The sequence below is a fragment of the Trachurus trachurus genome (genome assembly GCF_905171665.1).
Source record: "Trachurus trachurus genome assembly, chromosome: 12".
NCBI classification, from domain to species: Eukaryota; Metazoa; Chordata; class Actinopteri; order Carangiformes; family Carangidae; genus Trachurus; species Trachurus trachurus.
In genome coordinates, this window is record NC_139908.1 from 6,096,488 (window position 1) to 6,117,523 (window position 21,036).

A 21,036-nucleotide genomic window follows, 5' to 3' on the forward strand; every position below is an offset into this window, starting at 1 on the left:
ATAATTAACCGGTGTCGTTCCCATTTACGGTGAGCACTTCCGGTTGCGTGTTGATGACGTACTTCCTCTAAGTTCAGACTCCGTGAAAACAACATCAGACGGAGCGCAGCCTCAAGAAGAAAACACCAAAAACCCACATCTGTAACAACTGAAACCTCCACACAAAGATTTCATCGTAACACGTAACACCTTAAAGACACAATGGTGAGAAAACAACTTTTTAAAAGCTGCTGTTATTTGACTTTAGCCGCGTAGTTTGACGCGTTAGCATGCTGTGTTAGCATTAGCTGTGGTTGACATGTGGCGAGGTGACGCTGCTCTGCTCAGTGTCTGAAGAGTTTTATGTGTTTAAAGTGTTTACATGTAACATATTTGACATCTACTTGTTGTAAAACTTGTCGTATAAGTCTGAAAATGTGTTTTCTGTGGAAGTTGTCAAACCCGTGTACCATCCACGTGACGTGCTGCTCAGCTGTAACATGCAATGTTTACTGCACGTTACCCGATCCAGATGTATTCAGGCAGGGCTATTATGGGTTGTTAGACAAGACGTTACATGACATTTTATTATTGAGACCTGAATGACCTAGGTCCATATGTGATAATCTAGCTGTCAGTTGATTTTGAAGGATTGCAGATCACATGTCTGTCGCAACTAACAATAGCAAACAGGAAAATAAATAGTACGCAGCCATGTGACAAGTGGCAATACAATATTTCAACTTCATTAATCAATTAATTGAAGTGTATCGGTCAAGTCATGATCATATCTTGAACATGTTTGGAAACTTTTATGCAAAACGGGTAAGCACTTTTCACCATACACCTAGTTTTCCTGTGAGGTGAAACTTAGATAAAACAAACAAGCACTTAGATCTAAAAATGCTTGCTAATACTGATGGCTAAAAAGGTGCAAAAGAGTGTGTAAAAACAAAGTGCATAAAAATAAATTGCATAAAATACATAATACAACTACCTTACACTAGTAAGGACTAGAAAATGTGAATTTCTGCATCAAACCAAACTTGTGTTCCTTTACATTCCGGGTCAACATCAACTAAACTGTGTGTGTGTTTGGATTTTCTTTTACAGCCCCAGAACGAGCACATTGAGTTGCACCGCAAGCGGCACGGCTACCGCCTGGACCACCATGAGAAGAAAAGGAAGAAGGAGAGCCGTGAGGCCCACGAGCGGTCCCACAAGGCCAGGAAGCTGATCGGTCTGAAGGCCAAACTCTACCACAAACAGAGACACGCAGAGAAGATCCAGATGAAGAAGACGTGAGTATAGAGGCAGAAATAACTGACTTTTGTTGCTTTTTTTTCTCCATCTGGCTTGGAAAACAATTGTGATTCTTACTCTTTTTTTTTTTACTTTTGCAGCATCAAAATGCACGAACAGAGGAGGACGAAACAGAAGAACGACGACAAGACACCGGAGGGAGCAGTGCCAGCTTATCTCCTGGACAGAGAGGGACAGTCCAGAGCTAAAGTCCTCTCCAACATGATCAAACAGAAGAGGAAAGAGAAGGCTGTGAGTGCTCATTTGTCAGCAGAAGGATTTATCGGTGGTTTTATAGATGTATGTAAACAAGTTTCTTAACACATATGTGTGGTGGTGTTTACTGTAGGGTAAATGGGAGGTGCCGCTGCCGAAGGTGCGCGCCCAAGGAGAGACAGAAGTGCTGAAGGTCATCAAGACTGGAAAGAGACAGAAGAAAGCCTGGAAGAGGATGGTGACTAAAGTTTGCTTCGTCGGTGACGGCTTCACCCGTAAACCTCCAAAGTATGAGCGTTTCATCAGACCAATGGTAAGATCACGTTACCAGACTTTTATTTTGAAATCCTTATGGAACAATCTACCTACGTCCATAGACTGTAAAAAGAATGGACGTAGCGTCCGTGACGTCACCCATTGGTTTTGGGGAGTCTGTTTTGTGCCGCTACTACGGGGGTTTGAGCCGCGCCATGTTGGATTCTACTTGCCATATTTGGAGCGGTGCGGCCGTTGGCCGGCCGAGAGCCCGCCCACTGGCCTCGTAGCAGCGGTCGCCGGACCTGTCACTCAACGGTTCTGCTCCCTAATTGGCCAGAACTTTAAACCTAATAACAGTAAAACTGTAGAGTTTAAAAAAAATTCACCCCCCTCAGAGTGTGTGCGGGGGTAGAAACTATCGATTGAGACCAAAAAAATGAAATGTACCAGGCTGTAAATATGTTTTTTTAAGCTGTAAAATCGGCTATTTTAACATGGGGCTCAATTAGAGTTGCTCCCTTCTGGAGCCAGCCCCCAGCGACAGCCGGGGGGATTGCAGCTTTTTGAATGCGGAAGTGAGCTTCACTTCTCAGACCGACAACTGCCCCCTTGCCTACGTCACTGAAATCAATATCCACACTGGCTTTGTTAAAAAAATAACTGGAAAAAAAAATCATTTTTTAGTTAAGATTTGTAGCATTTCTGGATCTGTCAATTTGTAATTTAATTAATTTTTTCCCCCTTTTTCATTATGTAAACTGTTTTTTTTGTTTTTTTTTATTTTTTATTAATTCAGTATCTTTAATTTTTCTATGTTAATTTGTCTTTCTTTCTTTTCTGTTATGTTGTGAATTTCTGTTCTGTCTGTTTTTACATAGGGGAGGTATTTTTATAAGCCTTTTTTGGCTTCTACCTCTCCTGCACAATGTTTAATTTTACTATTTTCATTGTTTATGCAGGTTATATAATGTGCAAATAAAAAACTAAACTAAATCCTTTACATATTATCTGTCATATTCTCCCATCAAACTGATGAATGAACTCGGGTTTAAAGCTGTTGACTTGTTGTCTTCCCTCAGGGTTTGCGTTTTAAGAAGGCTCACGTCACACATCCAGAGCTGAAGGCCACGTTCTGCCTCCCCATCCTCGGCGTGAAGAAGAACCCCTCCTCGCCGCTCTACACCTCCCTGGGCGTCATCACTAAGGGAACGGTCGTAGAGGTCAACGTCAGCGAGCTGGGTCTGGTCACACAAGGAGGAAAGGTCGTCTGGGGTGAGTCTGTGTGTTTACATGTACATGGACACGGCAGGAAGAACTTCATTCAACAAGAAATTCAGCTTCACCAAAGAAGCTCTTGTGAAAAAACTGAACATTGAATAGACTGTCTCTTCATTTAAAGGGATCGTTCAACATTTTGGCAAGTTGGCCCATTGCCATAATCCCTATAGTCATAGCAGTAGGTTCGTTACCTTTAATTGTCGGTGCAAGCTATTTTTAGAACGGTGGAGCAGAGCGGTGAGCTGCTCAGTGCTACGCTACGGAGGCTAATGGGATTTCTTGGTTTCCCCCATCAAACTCATCAAATACACAATCCAACAACTCCAAAACGCTCTGGTGGACAAGTTGTGACCTGCACATTCACCACGCTATGAGATAATAACACAACGTTACCAGACAGAGTTGTTTTAGAGGGAAATGCAGAGACTGCTTGCTGAAAAACTGTCCCTGAAGGCAACGCACATCAGCGGTTTTGCATGAATTTGCCTCTAAAACAACTCTGTGTGGTAACGTTGTGTTATTATCTCATAGCGTGGTGAATGTGCAGGTCACAACTTGTCCACCGGAGCGTTTTGGAGTTGTTGGATTGTGTATTTGATGAGTTTGATGAGGGAAACCAAGAAATCCCATTAGCCTCCGTATCGGAGCTCTGAGCAGCTCACGGCTCTGCTCCGCTGTTCTAAAAATAGCTTGCACCAACAATTAAAGGTAACAAACCTACTGCTATGACTATAGGGATTATGGCAATGGGCCAATTTGCCAAGATGTTGAACTATCCCTTTAAATCCAGACCGACTCTATGTTCCATGAAGAAGTTGTCTCAAAATGTGAAATAATTAAAAGTCCTGTAGACATATTAATGTAATATGTGATAACGTTGTAACTCATTTTCTTCTGCTTCTCAGGTAAATACGCCCAAGTGACAAACAACCCAGAAAATGACGGCTGCATTAACGCCGTCCTGCTGGTCTAAGACTCTGAACCTTCATACAGACTGTAGCTACCTGGTGACTCTCTGTTTACACGAGGAGTCACCGTTTTCCACAAAGATCACTAAGATGTAAACACGTCAAGGCCTTCAACTCAAGGGACTTTAAAGGAGGAACGCGGACGCAACACAACCGTTTTTTTTTGTTTTGTTCAATGTTTGAAGAAAATTAATGAGGTGATTAACTTGATATAAATAAACTTGATATGACAACACATGATGGTTTTGTTCCTGTGTTTTTACTTTCTACTGACAGGTCATGTGAGAAACTGAGATGTTGCTTGGTTTCTCAAAGTGTTGGAAGTGCCTGGAGGAAATGTTCCTTAATATTTACTTGCAACAACTTCAGTTTAAGACATTTAAAAATGTCCAGACAGTTTATGATTTAACTGAGTTATGAGAAAAGACAAACATATGACAAGGTGAGAGGAAACACATCAATAATACTACTAAACCGTTAAGTCAATACAATACAATACATTTTTATTATCCACCATGGTGGAAATTTGCCTTCGGCTCACCGTAATGATACAAAATCTCATTAAAAACATACAGCAGTTGAGAATGCCGTTAAAAACACAGTTAAAACATAGAGTAAAAAAAAGAAAAAGACAGTTAAGAGCAGTTCAGTGTTAGTGCATCACTTATGTTGAATTGAGGAGGTGAGTAGCGTTGGGGATAAAAGATTTTTTAAAGGTTCCCTTAGCCAATGTGACCCTGTAGCGCCTCCTGGACTTCAGGAGCTTGAATTAAATGAAACGAAAGTTAAAGCAGAAGTAAGTGGTCCGGTCATTTTCGCTAATGCTGCGTTCCAGGCAGGCTTTTGAAACCGTAAATTACAGCTTCAAGTCACGACTTACGACTTTGTAGCGTTCCAGGCAACCCACTCGTGTTTTTCCGACCTGTTTTACCGGTGAAAGTCACTATAACGGCCACTCGTAACTTCCGACCGGTGAAGTCGTATCAGATCGAACTGGTACGACTTCACCGTCGGAAAAATACGAGTTTCCTTGAACGCACCATAACAGTCCTCGTCCCTACGTCACCACATTCACGGCGTCCCTTGGCTGCACACACAGCCCTGCATGCCGTTCTCTCTCCTCATTGGATAAAAACTGTAGGATACGATAAATGTTTTCTCTTCGGCTCAGAGCAGAGCAGAGTGACTGACAGACCCGTGTTTCAGACCAAACACTCTATGTAAGTGATTGCTGTCGGAAGATATAACTATTTAAGACTTATATTAACACAAATATATCACTTACTTCTGCTTTAATGTTTTATTTGTTATGTGTTCCCAAGATTATAGCTTCAGTCATAAAAAAAAACCTTAGAGGTAGAAGTGCAGCTTGGCCCCGACAGTCTTGCAGCCGTTGCTAGAGAAAGCTTTTTCAATCTTGGGATAATAAGTTAAATCTTTGGCCAGTTTCTCTGCCACTTCCTGGTTTGGCAAAAGTCCTTCATTTCTCATCTCGGCCAAGACGCACTGAACGACGTGTTCGTACTCCAGAGGCAGGAATGGGACGAGTGAGTCCACCATGTTCTTGTCGATCAAACTTGAATGATAGAAGCCGCCTGCAGGGAGAAATTCACATGTTAAAAAAAAGATTTCTCTCTGAAGCTGGTTTCTTATTGATCATGACAACAGAATTTCATTGATTTATCCTCACTGTTTTTGTTATTGAACAGTGACTGAGTCAGAGACTCTTCCAGATGTTTGTACTCGATCTCCTCTCGTTTTCGTTCTGCTTTCCAGAAATCTAAAGTCTTCTCTGTTATGATGTCCCCTCCTGCGTTACTATGAGGAAAAATAAAAGACAACATGTTAGAAAATTCAACACTGATTTTAACTGATGAAAAAATAAAATAAAACAGAATAAAAGTACAGATGTTTTTTTGTGCTACATCTTCACTGAACTGTTTTTTCTTCTCAGGACTTGCTGTTGAAAAGACAAGAGTTTTTGAAACTCTTTTTGAAAAAATTACTGGATGGGGTCCTTATCTGAATGATTATTTCAAGTAAAACTCTACCGTTCGCTCTGATTCAAACCCACATGAATCCACTCAGCTTCAGCTTCTCACCTGAGGAAGATGAAGATGGATTTCCGATAAGAAACTCCATCCAGGTTTGCGTAGTGGTCCAGATACGGGCTGATGCTGTCGATCAGTTCAGGATGCATCTTATCCACCTCGTCAAAGATGAACATGGAGCGTTCACATTTCATGACACCTTCTTTGATCCACTTCTTCAACTGAGACTGAGGAGGAACAGGAGAAAATATAGGCTACAGTTATCCAAACAGAACCAAGTCACTATGTTTCAGGTGAAGGTTGTTTGTACCTTGTAGGTGTGAAGATGTTCCTGTGGATGTGGGAAGTGATGTGTGGGTGAGAAAAGACGAACAAAGTTGCTGTCCATTCCCTTCTTGTAAATGTTGTCAGCGATCAGTTTACTGATGAAGTTCTTCCCCGTGCCGGTCGGTCCGTGCAGAGACAGAACCAGAGGTTTGTCTGGGTTGTCGTTGCTCATGAATCCGTTCACGGCTTTAAATACAATGTGTGACGCAATGTGCTGCCCGAACAGTCGGTTGTGCAGGTCATGCTCCAGGCCTGGGAACAGAGAATCACATGACATGATATGTTTTATTGGGGACGTGGAACTGTCAAATCCACAGTGATTTGGTGAATTTCACAACAGGAAGTTGTTGTAACTCTGTTACAGCCTACATTGTCTGATCTGCCCCAAAATTGGTCCAAAAAAACTAAAAAAATTGAACACTGTGACTGTGGATTTTAATATTTCACCATGTAGCCTAACAGGTGTCATGTTTCAGATGAAACGAGACAGACACCGGGGGATTGATTTAACGTCTTAAGAGACTGGATCAAGTCACACATGCAAGTCTCAAGCAAGTCCAAGTCATTTTTTTCTTGGTCAAGTCAAGTCGCCTTATTATTACCATCTTACCTGTAGTATCTGGTCTTCATAAAGAGGACAAAAACAATTAGCAGGGAACAGCCTGCCCTGCATTGAACTTTAGACCTAGACCTACATTTCCTCATGCAGTGAAAAACAAATAAACTGTTAAAGTTAACATTGCAGGGTGATAAACGGATACTGACAGACAAAAATAGTATATAAAGTGACTTATCCTACATAAGCTATCCATTAAAACTGGGTAAATAAATATGGTTTTAAAATGCAGTCAAACTATAAATTAAGTAAATATGAGTTTTAAAAATTAAATTATGTAGTAATAGTTTTAAAACACAACAAATTAAGTTTTTTTTTTTTTTAGTAATTCTAAACAAAAACAGTGTTTTTACAAGCAAGTAATACTTTTTAAACAGCTTAGATTAATTGACAGGTACAGTATCTCGTCTTTTCTCTGTATTAAGCCCAGATGCTGTAGGTAAGATTGCAACAATGAGGTGACTTGACTTACTCAAGAAAAAATGAGCTGGGACTTGAGTCTTGCAGCTATGACTTGATCCCATCTCTGGTATTATTATAACTATTATTATCCATATATCATAGTTTATTTGATTAGTTTGAATAGAATAGAATGAAAATGTATTTCGCGTTATCAAATATAAAACTATATTTGACGTTTATTGTTCATTTGACCTTAGTTTTAAATCATCATAATAATAATAATGATGATAATAATAACCATAATCGTAATAATAATAATAATAATAATAATAATAATAATAATAATAATAATAATAATAATAATAAAAACCTATAAAGCTCAATGAATTAAAATATGTCATATGTGGTGTTGTTACCCGTAGAACTGAAAGAGACCTCGTCTGGATTAAAAATTTCAGGTAGACGGAAGTCAAGTGATTGTCCAGGGCTGTCGGGTGTGTACCATGTCCACAAATACGCCACTCCGGCCGCTGCCAACGTTTGGGCCGCTGCGACCGCTGCGTTGAAGGGATCAACAAACACCTCGGTCGGACCGGAGCGCAGCAGCAGCAGCAGCAGCCCCAGGAGAAAGACGACGTATCTCTTCATCGGCTTCATCTCGATCTAAGGTCGCCTAACTTCCACTCTCACCCCGCAAATAACTCCTGACCTGTAAACAGAAACCGAAACCAATAAAGAGAGGAGAGGAAACTACCAGTTGAACTTACCTGGCTGTGTTCCTCCTGAAGGTGGCGCCACAGGGTAAGAAGCTGAACCTGATCCACTGGACTTCACACAGCTCAAGCAGCAGAGGTTTCCTGATGTATGATGCCATGTTAAAGGGATAGTAGCATTTTTTTTAAAAAGTGGGGTTGTATGATCTACAAATAGCCCCTAAGTACTTTAATTGCAGTAGAAGACTCTCTACACTCCTCCCGTTAGCAACGCCAGCCCATAGCCCTGCCCAGAGATTTACAACATACATTGTTGTGAATGGACCCAAAGAAACAGCCTATTTTCGCGGCCTAAAAGAGGTTTTACGTGAAAATAAATACACAGTTCCATTGTTCACTATAATAAATTTTTTTACAGCCCTTCAAAGTGCAGGAAAAACACAGTTTTTATTTGGACCTAACCAACTCACGTATCCCTCTGCCCAGGGTTAGCGCCCGCCGATCAGCAGTTGGTTAGGTCCAAATAAAAACTGCGTTTTTCCTGCACTTTGAGGGGCTGGAAAAAATTATATTATAGCGAACAATAGAACTGTGTTTTTTTTTCAGGTAAAACCTCTTTTAGGCCACGAAAATAGGCAGTTTCTTTGGGTCCATTCACAACAATGTATGTTGTAAATCTCTGGGCAGGGCTATGGGCTGGCGTTGCTAACGGGAGGAGTGCAGAGAGTCTTCTACTGCAATTAAAGTACTTAGGGGCTATTTGTAGATCATACAACCCCACTTTAAAAAAAATGCTACTATCCCTTTAAGGATGATCAATGTCAAATGGATGATGGTTTTGTTCCTGTCTTTTTAGTTTCTACTGACCTGTCACATGAGAAGCTCAGATGTTGCTTGGTTTATATTTATACATTTTATTTGTACATATTTTGATTATTTTGTATATGTCGTCAAGTTCCTGTGTGTGTGTAAACATACTGGCCAATAAAGCAGATTCTGATTCTGATTTCTTTAAAGCAGAAGTAAGAGATCCGGTCGTTTTGGCTAACTTCTTGTCAGCCGATGGAGTTAGCAGTCCCCGCCCTCGTCATGGATCTATTGGTCCTTGTCCCTACGTCACCACATTCACGCGCATCCCTTGGCTGCACACACAGAGAGGACCGCCCCTTTATGCCGTTCTCTCTCCTCATTGGATAAAGGTTGTAGGATACAAGGAAAGTTTTCTCCTCGGCTAACAGCAGAGCAGAGTGACTGACAGACCCGTGTTTTAGACCAAACACTCTATGTAAGTGATTGCTGTCGGAAGATATAACTATTTAAGACTTATATTAACACAAATATTCCGCTTACTTCTGCTTTAAAGCGACACTAAGGAACTTTTCAACCTTCATAAAATATTTTCATAACTTTTGTGATGATACATCGACTTACAACAAGTTGAATGACACCTCTGTCATGGCCTGAGGGGGTCTGTATCTCTTTCTCTGGCACTAAGCAGCTTTGAGGAGCATGGTAGGAACCCTGCTCTCACGCTAGTGTTCATGGGAAATGGAGTCTTCCTTCACTTTCACTTTTGCGAGTCACAACAAGGAGGGAACAGGCAAAACAGCACTTTAGCAATGGATTATGTTTGTGTTTTCACTTTGAAATGATCCACTGGAAACAGAAACTTAGTTTTGATGTCTTTTGTTAATTTTAATGCAGGATATTTACAGGGCTTCACGCTAGTGTTCATGGGAAATGGAGTCTTCCTTCAGGCAAAACACTACCGCTTTGGTCCACAGGCGCCGCCAAACTCAACCAAAACTGAAAGTTCTTTAGTACTGCTTTAATATTTACTGACGACAACTTTGAAAATGTATTTAACCATCGTTTTGACAGAAAACATAAACATGTGACAGGCTGGTGAGAGGAAACGTAGCACATCAGTATCACTAGTAAAAGGTGACTCAAACAGTAAAGATTTTATTTGTTATGTGTGTTCCTGGTCCTGTTAACAGCAGAGCAGCTTCAGACAGATAAAACAACAATTTGACAAATAAATGGGCCTTATAAGTAGAAGTGCAGCTTGGCCCCGACAGTCTTGCAGCCCTTGCTAGAGAAAAGTTTTTTAGTTTTGGGATAATAGGTTAAATCTTTGGCCAGTTTCTCTGCCACGTCCAAGTTTGGCCGAAGTCCTTTGTTACTCATCTCGGCCAAGACGCACTGAACGACGTGTCTGCGCTCCAGAGGCAGGAACGGGACGAGTGAGTCCACCATGTTCTTGTAGATCAAATTTGAACGAAAAAAGCCGCCTAGAGGAAGAAATTCACATGTTAAAAAAAAGAAAACATTTTCTCTGAAGCTGGTTTCTCAAAGACGAGGATTTCAGTGATTTATCCTCACTGTTTTTATCGTTGAACAGTGACTCAGTCAGAGACGCTTCCAGATGTTTGTACTCGGTCTCCTCTCGCTTTTGTCCCGATATCCAGAAATCTAAAGCTCTCTCTGTAATGACGTCCCCTCCTGCGTTGCTATGAAGAAAAATAAAAGACAACGTGTTAAGAGTTTTTTGAAACGTTGCTGAGTGTTTGAGTCATATTACTGACTTATCTGACTGATTATTTCAAGTAAAACTTTTCATTTCCACAGAACAGTTCTTTTTTTTTTTAAACTTTATTTTTCACGTTTTTTTGCAGTGTAATAGACAAAAATAGGTATGGCTACAATATGATGTGGCTAAATAGTACAAATGCTTGCCACGTTGTGCCCTTATAAACACAAAAGAAACATCAAAAAGAAAAAACAAAAGCATACAGTATGCACATATATATCTGTACACGTGATATCTCGAGTAGGCCTACACAAGTTCGCTTACACCCATATGACTAAATAATCATCTACATATTCATATACAAATGCACACATACATATGAACACTCGTGAACACAACATGGGGGAACCGTGGGGTTGCGAGTAGGTCATATGTCGCATACATTACAGCAATATGGTCATAGTCGTTCTTGAAACCAGGATATGCAAAGCATTCAGGCTGGTTATCACCTCTTCTTGTAATATAGGTACTCCATTTTTCCCAGAGGGCCACAGAACAGTTCTGACCAAGCTTGAACCCAAACCCACAGGAATCCACTGAGCTTCTCACCTGAGGAAGATGAAGATGGATTTCCGATAAGAAACTCCATCCAGGTTTGCGTAGTGGTCCAGATACGGGCTGATGCTGTCGATCAGCTCAGGATGCATCTTATCCACCTCGTCAAAGACGAACATGGAGCGTTCACATTTCATGACACCTTCTTTGATCCACTGCTTCAACTGAGACTGAGAAGGAACAGGAGAAAATGTACAGTTATCCAAACAGAACCAAGTCATTGTGTTTCAGATGAAGGTTGTTTGTACCTTGTAGGTGTGAAGATGTTCCTGTGGATGTGGGAAGTGATGTGTGGCTGAGAAAAGGTGAAAAAAGCTGCTGTCCATTCCCTTCTTGTAAATGTTGTCAGCGATCAGTTTACTGATGAAGTTCTTCCCTGTGCCGGTTGGTCCGTGCAGAGACAGAACCAGAGGTTTGTCTGGGTTGTCGTTGCTCATGAATCCGTTGACGGCCTTAAACACGATGTGTGACGCAATGTGCTGCCCAAACAGTCGGTTGTGCAGGTCATTCTCCAGGCCTGGGAACAGAGAGTTACATGACAGGTGTTTTATTGGGGACGTGGAACTGTGTGTCCATGATGATTTGGTGAATTTCATGACAGGAATTTGTTGTAACTCTGTTACAGCCTACATTGTCTGATCTGCCCCAAAATTGGTCCAAAAAAACTAAAAAATTGAATTCTGTGACTGTGGATTTTAATATTTCACCATTTAACAGGTGTCATGTTTCAGATAGACCCAGTCAGGATTACGAGACAGACACCAAGGGATTGATTTAAGGTCTTAAGAGATGGGATCATGTCACACATGCAAGTCCAAGTCATTTTTTTCTTTGTCAAGTCAAGTTGCCTTATTATTACAATCTTACCTGCAGTATCTGGTCTTAATAAAGAGGACAAAAACAATTGGCAGGGAACAGCCTGCCCTGCACTGAACTTTAGACCTACGTTTCCTCATGCAGTGAAAAACAAATAAACTGCTGAAAAAGTTAACATACTGACAGACAAAAATCAGTAATGAAGTCACTTAGCCTACATAAACTATCCATTAAAACTGGGTAAATGAAGTAGATATGGTTTTAAAATGCAGTCCAACTATAAATCAAGTGAATATGAGTTTAAATTAGTAGGCTAAATTATGTAGAAATAGTTTTAAAACACAACAAAATACGTGTTTTTACAAGCAAGTAATACTTTTTGAACAGCTTAGATTAATTGACAGGTGCAGTAGGCCTATCTCGTCTTTTCTCTGTATTAAGCCCAGATGCTGTAGGTAAGATTGCAACAATGAGGTGACTTGACTTACCCAAGAAAAAATGAGCTGGGACTTGATTGCACGCATGACTTGATCCCATCTCTGGTATTATTATTATCCATATATAATAGTTTATTTGATTAGTTTTAATATAATATAATTAAAATGTTTTTCGCGTTATCATATCTTTGAAGTTTATTGTTCCTTTGACCTTCTTCGTTTTAAATAATAGGCTAATAATAATAATTTATTAAAAAAAAAAACTAACAAAACTCGATGAATTGAAATATGTCATATGTGGTGTTGTTACCCGTAGAATTGAAAGAGACCCTGTCTGGATTAGGTGCGGACCTCGTCAAAAAATACCCCACTCCGGCCATTCCCAACGCTCCGCTGACCACTCCGACCGCTGCGCTGATGGGATCAACACACGCCTCGGTCGGACCGGAGTGCAGCAGCAGCAGCCCCAGGAGAAAGACGTGTCTCTTCATCGGCTTCATCTCGATCTGAGGTCGCCTTCACGCTCACTCCCCCAAATAACTCCTGGAAACGGAAACCGAAACCAATGGAGAGGAGAGGAACTTTACCTGGCTGTGTCTCTAGCAGAGTTCCTCCTGAAGGTGGCGCCACAGGGTAAGAAGCTGAAGCTGCTCCAACCTGATAACTGGACTTGACACAGCCCCATGCAGTAGAGGCAAAGATACTCAAACCGTCTTTGGTAGAGGTTCCCTGATGTTTGGTGCCAATATGACTGAAGGATGATGAATATCAAACTGATGGTGGTTTTGTTCCTGTCTTTTTAGTTTCTTCTGACCTGGCTGTCACATATATGAGAAGCTGAGCAAGATGCTTGGTTTCTTTAAAGTGTTGAGGTCTCTTGAAGGAAGTGTTCCTTAATATTTACAGACAGTAACTTTAACAATATAATTAACCACAGTTTAGTTGATGAGAGAAAAGACAAACATGTGACAGGCTGGTGAGATAAACAATGGAATATAGGTATTACTACTAGAGAGTGACACAAATAGAAGCTGAGATTTTATTTATGTATTTTCTTGGTTGTTCTCCAGTCAGATAAAAAAAAAAAACAATTCAAGAAACTAACAGATCAAATATTTTGTAATTCTATGAAGTAAATTTACATCTGGATATTTCAATATTCCTCAGTATTAAAAAACATCCTGCAAATGTTGATTCTAATACAGACGTGATAAAAAACTGCGATAGATAAGATTAGGAAATGTGCTCTACATTAAGTACTTGTACGTAGAATAGAGATTAAAAATTAAAAACACCCTAGAAACTCTTCATTGTAATATAAAAAGCTGAGATCAAACCACTTATTCAGTAATAGTTGATAATATTCCAGTGCTGTTATCTAGTAACTTGACTGGTGTCGACCTTAGAGGTAGAAGTGCAGCTTGGATGCTACGGTCTTGCAGCCGTTCCTGGAGAAGATCTGTTCAGATTTTGGATAATCAGTTAAATCTTTGGCCAGTGCCTCTGCCACCTCCTGGTTTGGTGGAAGTCTTTTGGTTTTCATCTCGGCCAAGACGCACTGGACGACGTGTCCGTACTCCAGAGGCAGGAACGGGACGAAGAAGTCCGCCATGTTCTTGTCGATCAAACTTGAATGATAAAAGCCGGCTGCAGAGAGAAATTCATATATTAAAAGACTCCAAAGATGTTTCTTTTTCTCTTTCTGAAGATGACGACACTACAGAATTTCACATCAATTTTATCCTCACTGTTTTTGTCGTTGAACAGCGACTGAGACAGAGACAGTTCCAGGTGTTTGTACTCGATCTCCTCTCGCTTTTGTCCCGCTCTCCAGAAATCTAATGCCTTCTCTGTGATAAAGTTCTGCCCTGCGTTGCTATGAAGAAAAAAAAAAAAAAAGAGACAACATGTTAGAATCTATCATAAAATCAATAAAAGTACAGATGTAAGTGTCATAAGTCTATGTTGTTTGTTGCTACATCCTCACTAAACTGTTTTTCCTCCTCAGGACTTGCTGTTAAGATGAACCCATTGTGTAGGAATTACTCCCATCTAGCGTTACGGTTGTATATCGCAAGCAACTCAATTGTATTTTTCATGCTGCATTCACGTGAAATTGGGCAGACGGCAGACGGATGACAGCCGCTGCACGTAACGGCATAAACAAGCCTCTATGTAAACAAGTGGTCCGTCAGCACGAGGCCAAACAATACACGTGACAATATGTTGTCATGGTGATGTCGTATTGTTGACCTGACCCATGTTTTACTGGCTTTCTCTGGACTTCTGTGACTAAAATGACATCTGGTTTGTTAGCGACGGCCGTCTGCCTGACTGCAGGTGAATGCAGCATCAGTGTAACGCTCCATTCCTCCTCACTGCGTTACAGCTCCGGTGTCTCCGCTGAGTTTCCGTGGTTTCCTACCGTCACGCTGCCACTGAACGTAAAAACATGGCAACACCACATGGCAGCCAGCACCGAGCTTACCCGCTCCATGGAGATATGAATGATATGAACGGCTCATTCAGAGCTGAAAGGAACACTTCAGTTTGTTGATGGGGGGGATTACTGGTTAATGAAAAACAGACTTTTGAACAAAATAATCGATTTTTGTGAATAGATGACAGGAGAAGTTACACAATGTCCCTTTAACGAAACAAGTGATTTCATTCATTTCTACAGAACAGCTCTGATTCAAACCCACATGAATCCACTCAGCTTCTCACCTGAGGAAGATGAAGATGGATTTCCGATAAGAAACTCCATCCAGCTTTACATAGTGGTCCAGGTATGGAATGATGCTATTGATCAGCTCAGGATGCATCTTATCCACCTCGTCAAAGATGAACATGGAGCGTTCACATTTGGAGACGCCTTCTTTGATCCACTGCTTCAACTGAGACTGAGAAGGAACAGGAGAAAATGTACAGTTATCCAAACAGAACCAAGTCAGTGTGTTTCAGGTGAAGGTTGTTTGTGCTCTGTTTGTACCTTGTAGGTGTGAAGATGTTCCTGTGGATGTGGGAAGTGATGTGTGGCTGAGAAAAGGTGAAAGTAGCTGCTTTCCCTCCCCTTCTTGTAAATGTTGTCAGCGATCAGTTTCCCAATGTAGTTCTTCCCTGTGCCGGACGGTCCGTGCAGAGACAGAACCAGAGGTTTACTCGGGTTGTCGCTGTTCATGAATCCATTCACGGCCTTAAACACGATGCGTGACGCAATGTGCTGCCCGAACAGTCGGTTGTGCAGGTCATTCTTCAGGCCTGGGAACAGAGAGTCAACAGGATTGATGATGAACCTTCATCATGTTCATGCATGGATGCTGGTGTGGTGAAGTTGAGAAACAGGAAGTGGTTGTATTTCAGTTATACAGTGTCCAAAAAACAAAACAAGAATATTCATGGTCCATTCTGCTGCAAGGGTTTAAAACCAAATGGCCTTTGTTTGTTTGAGGGTTAGTGGGTTCTTTTAACCTCATTTGCATTGTGCATGTGATTTGCGTTGATGTTTGCATTTGATTCACATGGCACACTTACAGTATACTGAAAAGTGCAATTTACTGTTACTATTACAATTACTAACAATATATTTACATACATACATACATACATACATACATACATACATACATACATAATAGTTATTAAGTTGTATTTATGTTGGTAATAAGGACTCCCTTGAAAATGAGATGGTGGCTACTTCTCCTTTCCTATCACATAAAGTCATAAAGACATAAAGTTTAAATTGCATAACACAAATGAACTGCACTGCTGACTTTTGACCGCGGTAAAGTGAGCCGCTGTTTGCGAGATAGTGGTAAAGTGAGCCGCTGTTTGATTTTCGTTGGGCGCGTGCTACAGTAAATACGGTAGGCACGGTTCTCGAGCAAAGTGAAGGTCCTGAAAGATACATAAAGCCTATGTGCTTTTACTGGAGAAATGTGGAGGAAAATCACTTACAAGATTAATCAACTTTTTAGTTATATTTCACTGCCGTAAAGCGGAGAAAAATCACCTTTCATCGACATTTTACTGTAGAAATGTGGAGAAAAATTAATTTAAAACGACCCCTATAATAAAAGCCATTTACTGTATGCTGACCTTTGACCTTACCTCACACCAATTCCTTCATAGGTGTCTTACTCATTTCTTTTGCATACTGTTCCTGTGGTCTTATTCTACTTCTGATATCATTTTGGTGGCATTCTACTGTAGAAATGTGGAGAAAAATAACCTTAAAGTCACCCCTATAATAAAACCCAGTTACAGTATGCTGACCTTTGACCTTACGTCACATCAATTCCTTCATAGGTGTGCTCCTCATTTCTTTTGCATACTGTTCCTGGGGTCTTATTCTACTTCTGATATCATTTTGGTGGCATTCTACTGTAGAAATTTGGAGAAAAATAACCTTAATGTAAATGACCTTTAATATGAGCATAGTATTTTTATAAATGTGTTTTTATGTTTACTTAGTAACATACTTTAAAGCCAGGCTTTTATTTTTTATACATTAAGCAGACGGATATTCAGTGCTTTTATTTTGAAAGCGTCTCGCTGAGACCTCGTACACATCCGGTGCTTCGGAGTTTACCGGCAGTAGGAAAAGTGTGTCTGCAAGGCTAAAAGAGTGTCTTCAATGCTAAAAGCAAGCAAAGTGTGCCTAACCCACATGAAATGCCCTAGCACCTGGCTAATAAGGGGCACAAGGTTTGTTTTGTTACCATTTCATGCTATATTTATGTCCGGCTCGAGTTTGGTTGCCGTGGATATTTTCATGCATAAAACGTATTGTGGTTAGCGGTAGCTACTATTAGCATCGGCGAGCTGCCGTGTCGGTCTGTATTGAAGTGAGATGAAGCTATAAGCTAACTCGTAGGTTGTTTTGGTAATGCAACAGGACGTATTTTGTCTGTTTTAAATGCGGTCTGCTAAGGTTAAAGGGCTGTTTGTTGGGTTAAAAACGAACGGTTGAAGATGCTAATTTCATGTCGGATATTGTTTTGTGTTGCACTCTATGTGAGGTTGTCTTTCAGTTGGGGTGTGAGTTTTCCCTCATGACTGTGGCATCAATCGTAGCAGTTGGAATGTGTGTTTGAATTCATGGAGTAAAACCTTTGAGTCTACAATAAGTTTATTAGATAAAAAGAGAGTCAACTTACATGATTGTTTGTGATAAAGGCAGTTAAAGGTAATTTCAAGTAAGAGTAAAGGTAACTGTATTTTGTTTTCTTCTTTTCATAGCTCTTACGGTGTGTTTGCATTGAATACGGTCCAAGGAATAAACCATTGTGAACCATCAGTTTGAGAGTCCGACCATCATTTAGCCGGGGATGCTACACTTAAAGTCACCCCTATAATAAAACCCATTTACAGTATGCTGACCTTTGACCTTACCTCACACCAATTCCTTCATAGGTGTCTTCCTCATTTCTTTTGCATACTGTTCCTGGGGTCTTATTCTACTTCTGATATCATTTTGGTGGCATTCTACTGTAGAAATGTGGAGAAAAATAACCACACACACACACACACACACACACACACACACACACACACACACACACACACACACACACACACACACACACACACACACACACACACAGTTAGCACGGTGGCACAGTGGTTAGCACTGTTGCCTCACAGCAAGAAAGTCCTGGGTTCGAATCCCCGGCCGCCCAGGTCCCAGTTTGCATGTTCTCCCCGTGTCTGTGTGGGTTTCCTCCGGGTGCTCCGGTTTCCCCCACCACTAAAAACATGTCGGCTAGGTTAATCCTCCAGTCAGTGCCCCTGACCAAAGGCACTGGCTCATAATCTGGAGTTGGTCCCCGGGCGCTGCACCGTGGCTGCCCACTGCTCCTCAGGGATGGGTTAAATGCAGAGAAAGAATTTCACTGTACTAGCTGTATATGTGACAAATAAAGTACCTTTACACACACACACACACACACACACACACACACACACACACACACACACACACACACACACACACACACACACACACACACCTAGTCTTTTCCTAAATTCAAATTTCTCGTGGGACCACAGATGGACGTACACCACCCCACTGACAGTCTCTGTGTATTCCTGAATATTGTTGGTGGCCATCTTAAAAATGTTCATGTCTGTGGCATCCTTGCAGGCTGGCTTATGCACTGTCGGTCCACGTGTTTACAGTTTTAACCCTGACTCAAAGGCAGTGTTTTTTGTCAAAGCATCTTACTGTAAATCATTCACTTTCTACCTTTCCTTCTAATAAATTCCACCCCGATGTGTGGGGGTAGGATGAAGATGTGTGAAACAATTGTGTTGAATGTTTCTTTCATGGTCACAACAGTGTCCCCTGCTGATAAGGTCAAACTCAGCAAAATGAAGTTCACACATTTTGGGGCTGGTTTTAAGGTGATTTCTCCCCACATTTGCACACTATGCAAAAAAAAATCTGCAGTAAAATTTTACCAAAATTGTACCAGAGGTAGAGTGAGACATCAGGAACAATATGCAAAAGAAATGAGGAACACACCTATGAAGGAATTGATCTGACGTAAGGTCAAAGGTCAGCATACTGTAAATGGGTTTTATTATAGGGGTGACTTTAAGGTTATTTTTCTCCACATTTCTACAGTAGAATGCCACCAAAATGATACCAGAAGTAGAGTGAGATGTCAGGAACAATATTCAAAAGAAATGAAGAACACACCTATGAAGGAATTGATCTGACGTAAGGTCAAAGGTCAACATACTGTAAATGGGTTTAATTATAGGGGTGACTTTAAGGTTATTTTTCTCCACATTTCTACAGTAGAATGCCACCAAAATGATATCAGAAGTAGAATAAGACCCCAGGAACAGTATGCAAAAGAGATGAGGAACACACCTATGAAGGAATTGGTGTGAGGTAAGGTCAAAGGTCAGCATACTGTAAATGGGTTTTATTATAGGGGTGACTTTAAGGTTATTTTTCTCCACATTTCTACAGTAGAATGCCACCAAAATTATACCAGAAGTAGAGTGAGATGTCAGGAACAATATTCAAAAGAAATGAGGAACACACCTATGAATGAATTGATGTGACGTAAGGTCAAACGTCAGCATACTGTAAATGGGGTTAAGTCATTATGGGTGGGTTTTTTTTAAATGATTTTTCTCCAAATTTCTACAGTAAAATGCCACCAAAATGATACCAGAAGTAGAGTGAGATGTCAGGAACAATATTCAAAAGAAATTAGGAAGACACCTATGAAGGAATTGATGTGACGTAAGGTCAAAGGTCAGCATACTGTAACTGGGTTTTATTATAGGGGTGACTTTAAGGTTATTTTTCTCCACATTTCTACAGTAGAATGCCACCAAAATGATATCAGAAGTAGAATAAGACCCCAGGAACAGTATGCAAAAGAAATGAGGAAGACACCTATGAAGGAATTGGTGTGAGGTAAGGTCAAAGGTCAGCATACAGTAAATGGCTTTTATTATAGGGGTGACTTTAAGGTTATCTTTCTCCACATTTCTACAGTAGAATGTCACCAAAATGATATCAGAAGTAGAATAAGACCCCAGGAACAGTATGCAAAAGAAATGAGTAAGACACCTATGAAGGAATTGGTGTGAGGTAAGGTCAAAGGTCAGCATACAGTAAATGGCTTTTATTATAGGGGTCGTTTTGAATTAATTTTTCTCCACATTTCTACAGTAAAATGTCGATGAAAGGTGATTTTTCTCCCCTTTACGGCAGTGAAATATAACTAAAAAGTTGATTAATCTTGTAAGTGATTTTCCTCCACATTTCTCCAGTAAAAGCACATAGGCTTTATGTATCTTTCAGGACCTTCACTTTGCTCGAGAACCGTGCCTACCGTATTTACTGTAGCACGCGCCCAACGAAAATCAAACAGCGGCTCACTTTACCACTATCTCGCAAACAGCGGCTCACTTTACCGCGGTGACTTTTGTGGGAGGGAACTATGTTTACTGTACCGCCCAAATATATACAAATATAAGTCAATGAACTTTATCAAAGATTTAAAACAAACTGTCTTTGATGTTGATTGTATTTATCTGTCCTTCGTGTTAATTTAAAAAAGATTGATATAAAGCTCAGTGAACTGAAATATGCCGTGTTTGGAGCTGGGGTATGTGTGTGTCTTTGTCAATGGGCGACAGGTGTTCTTACCTGCAGACTTGAAGGAGACCCAGTCCGGTCGACAGCACTCCTTGAAGTGACAGTAAACCAAAGGGCTCAATCCCGTAGCCGCCGCCCCCGCCACTATGACAGCTCCGGTGATGGGATCAAACAGTGCTCCAGTCTGACCAGAGTACAGCAACAGCAGCAGCATCGTCCCAACGAGAAAGACGTGACCCTCCATCGGCTTCATCTTCATTTCACTGTTAATAGAAACCGAAACCTATTGAGAGAGGAGAGATGAAGTTGCTTGCAGAGTTTCTCCTGAAGGTGGCGCCACAGGGTAAGAAGCTGAAGCTGCTCCAATCTGATCCACTGGACTTGACACAGCCCCATGCAG

At 40.8% G+C, this 21,036-nt stretch overlaps 4 protein-coding genes across 4 annotated transcripts; 1 reads left to right on the forward strand and 3 right to left on the reverse strand.

The window, feature by feature from the left end:
- Positions 1-55: 55 nt before the first annotated feature.
- On the forward strand, positions 56-4,241 carry nsa2 (NSA2 ribosome biogenesis homolog). The gene is made up of 6 exons (XM_083983165.1): positions 56-204; positions 1,093-1,280; positions 1,383-1,533; positions 1,631-1,810; positions 2,835-3,027; positions 3,939-4,241. The coding sequence occupies exons 1-6, from the start codon at positions 202-204 to the stop codon at positions 4,004-4,006; spliced, it is 783 nt and encodes a 260-aa protein (XP_083839291.1). The 5' UTR covers positions 56-201; the 3' UTR covers positions 4,007-4,241.
- Positions 4,242-5,299: 1,058 nt separating this feature from the next.
- Positions 5,300-8,108, reverse strand: LOC310994649 (torsin-1A-like). The gene is made up of 5 exons (XM_083983417.1): positions 7,814-8,108; positions 6,363-6,631; positions 6,104-6,279; positions 5,692-5,819; positions 5,300-5,596 (listed from the first exon to the last, which is right to left on the reverse strand). Exons 1-5 carry the CDS (start codon positions 8,052-8,054, stop codon positions 5,352-5,354), a joined length of 1,059 nt encoding a protein of 352 aa, XP_083839543.1. The 5' UTR covers positions 8,055-8,108; the 3' UTR covers positions 5,300-5,351.
- Positions 8,109-10,059: 1,951 nt separating this feature from the next.
- On the reverse strand, positions 10,060-13,030 carry LOC310994650 (torsin-1A-like). Its single transcript, XM_083983418.1, has 5 exons — positions 12,822-13,030; positions 11,507-11,775; positions 11,253-11,428; positions 10,496-10,623; positions 10,060-10,404 (listed from the first exon to the last, which is right to left on the reverse strand). The coding sequence occupies exons 1-5, from the start codon at positions 13,009-13,011 to the stop codon at positions 10,160-10,162; spliced, it is 1,008 nt and encodes a 335-aa protein (XP_083839544.1). The 5' UTR covers positions 13,012-13,030; the 3' UTR covers positions 10,060-10,159.
- Positions 13,031-13,547: 517 nt separating this feature from the next.
- Positions 13,548-20,889, reverse strand: LOC310995063 (torsin-1A-like; the record flags this gene model as incomplete). Its single annotated transcript, XM_083983992.1, has 5 exons — positions 13,548-14,158; positions 14,260-14,387; positions 15,239-15,414; positions 15,504-15,772; positions 20,688-20,889. 5 exons carry the CDS (start codon positions 20,887-20,889, stop codon positions 13,914-13,916), a joined length of 1,020 nt encoding a protein of 339 aa, XP_083840118.1. The 3' UTR covers positions 13,548-13,913.
- Between the last annotated feature and the right edge of the window lie 147 nt (positions 20,890-21,036).

What these genes read in the sequence shown, in the direction of transcription:
- LOC310994649 (XM_083983417.1), bottom strand. Translation starts at nt 8,054, where the DNA reads ATGAAGCCGATGAAGAGATACGTCGTCTTTCTCCTGGGGCTGCTGCTG. An exon ending in GGTCTCTTTCAGTTCTACGG is followed by an intron (nt 6,632 to 7,813) that starts GTAACAACACCA and finishes CTCTGTTCCCAG; the next exon opens with GCCTGGAGCATGACCTGCAC. An exon ending in TCCATCTTCATCTTCCTCAG is followed by an intron (nt 5,820 to 6,103) that starts GTGAGAAGCTGA and finishes TTTTCCTCATAG; the next exon opens with TAACGCAGGAGGGGACATCA.
- nsa2 (XM_083983165.1), top strand. An exon ending in AAGATCCAGATGAAGAAGAC is followed by an intron (nt 1,281 to 1,382) that starts GTGAGTATAGAG and finishes TTACTTTTGCAG; the next exon opens with CATCAAAATGCACGAACAGA. An exon ending in AGAAGAGGAAAGAGAAGGCT is followed by an intron (nt 1,534 to 1,630) that starts GTGAGTGCTCAT and finishes TGTTTACTGTAG; the next exon opens with GGTAAATGGGAGGTGCCGCT.
- LOC310994650 (XM_083983418.1), bottom strand. Translation starts at nt 13,011, where the DNA reads ATGAAGCCGATGAAGAGACACGTCTTTCTCCTGGGGCTGCTGCTGCTG. An exon ending in AACATCTTCACACCTACAAG is followed by an intron (nt 11,429 to 11,506) that starts GTACAAACAACC and finishes GTTCCTTCTCAG; the next exon opens with TCTCAGTTGAAGCAGTGGAT. An exon ending in TCCATCTTCATCTTCCTCAG is followed by an intron (nt 10,624 to 11,252) that starts GTGAGAAGCTCA and finishes TTTTCTTCATAG; the next exon opens with CAACGCAGGAGGGGACGTCA.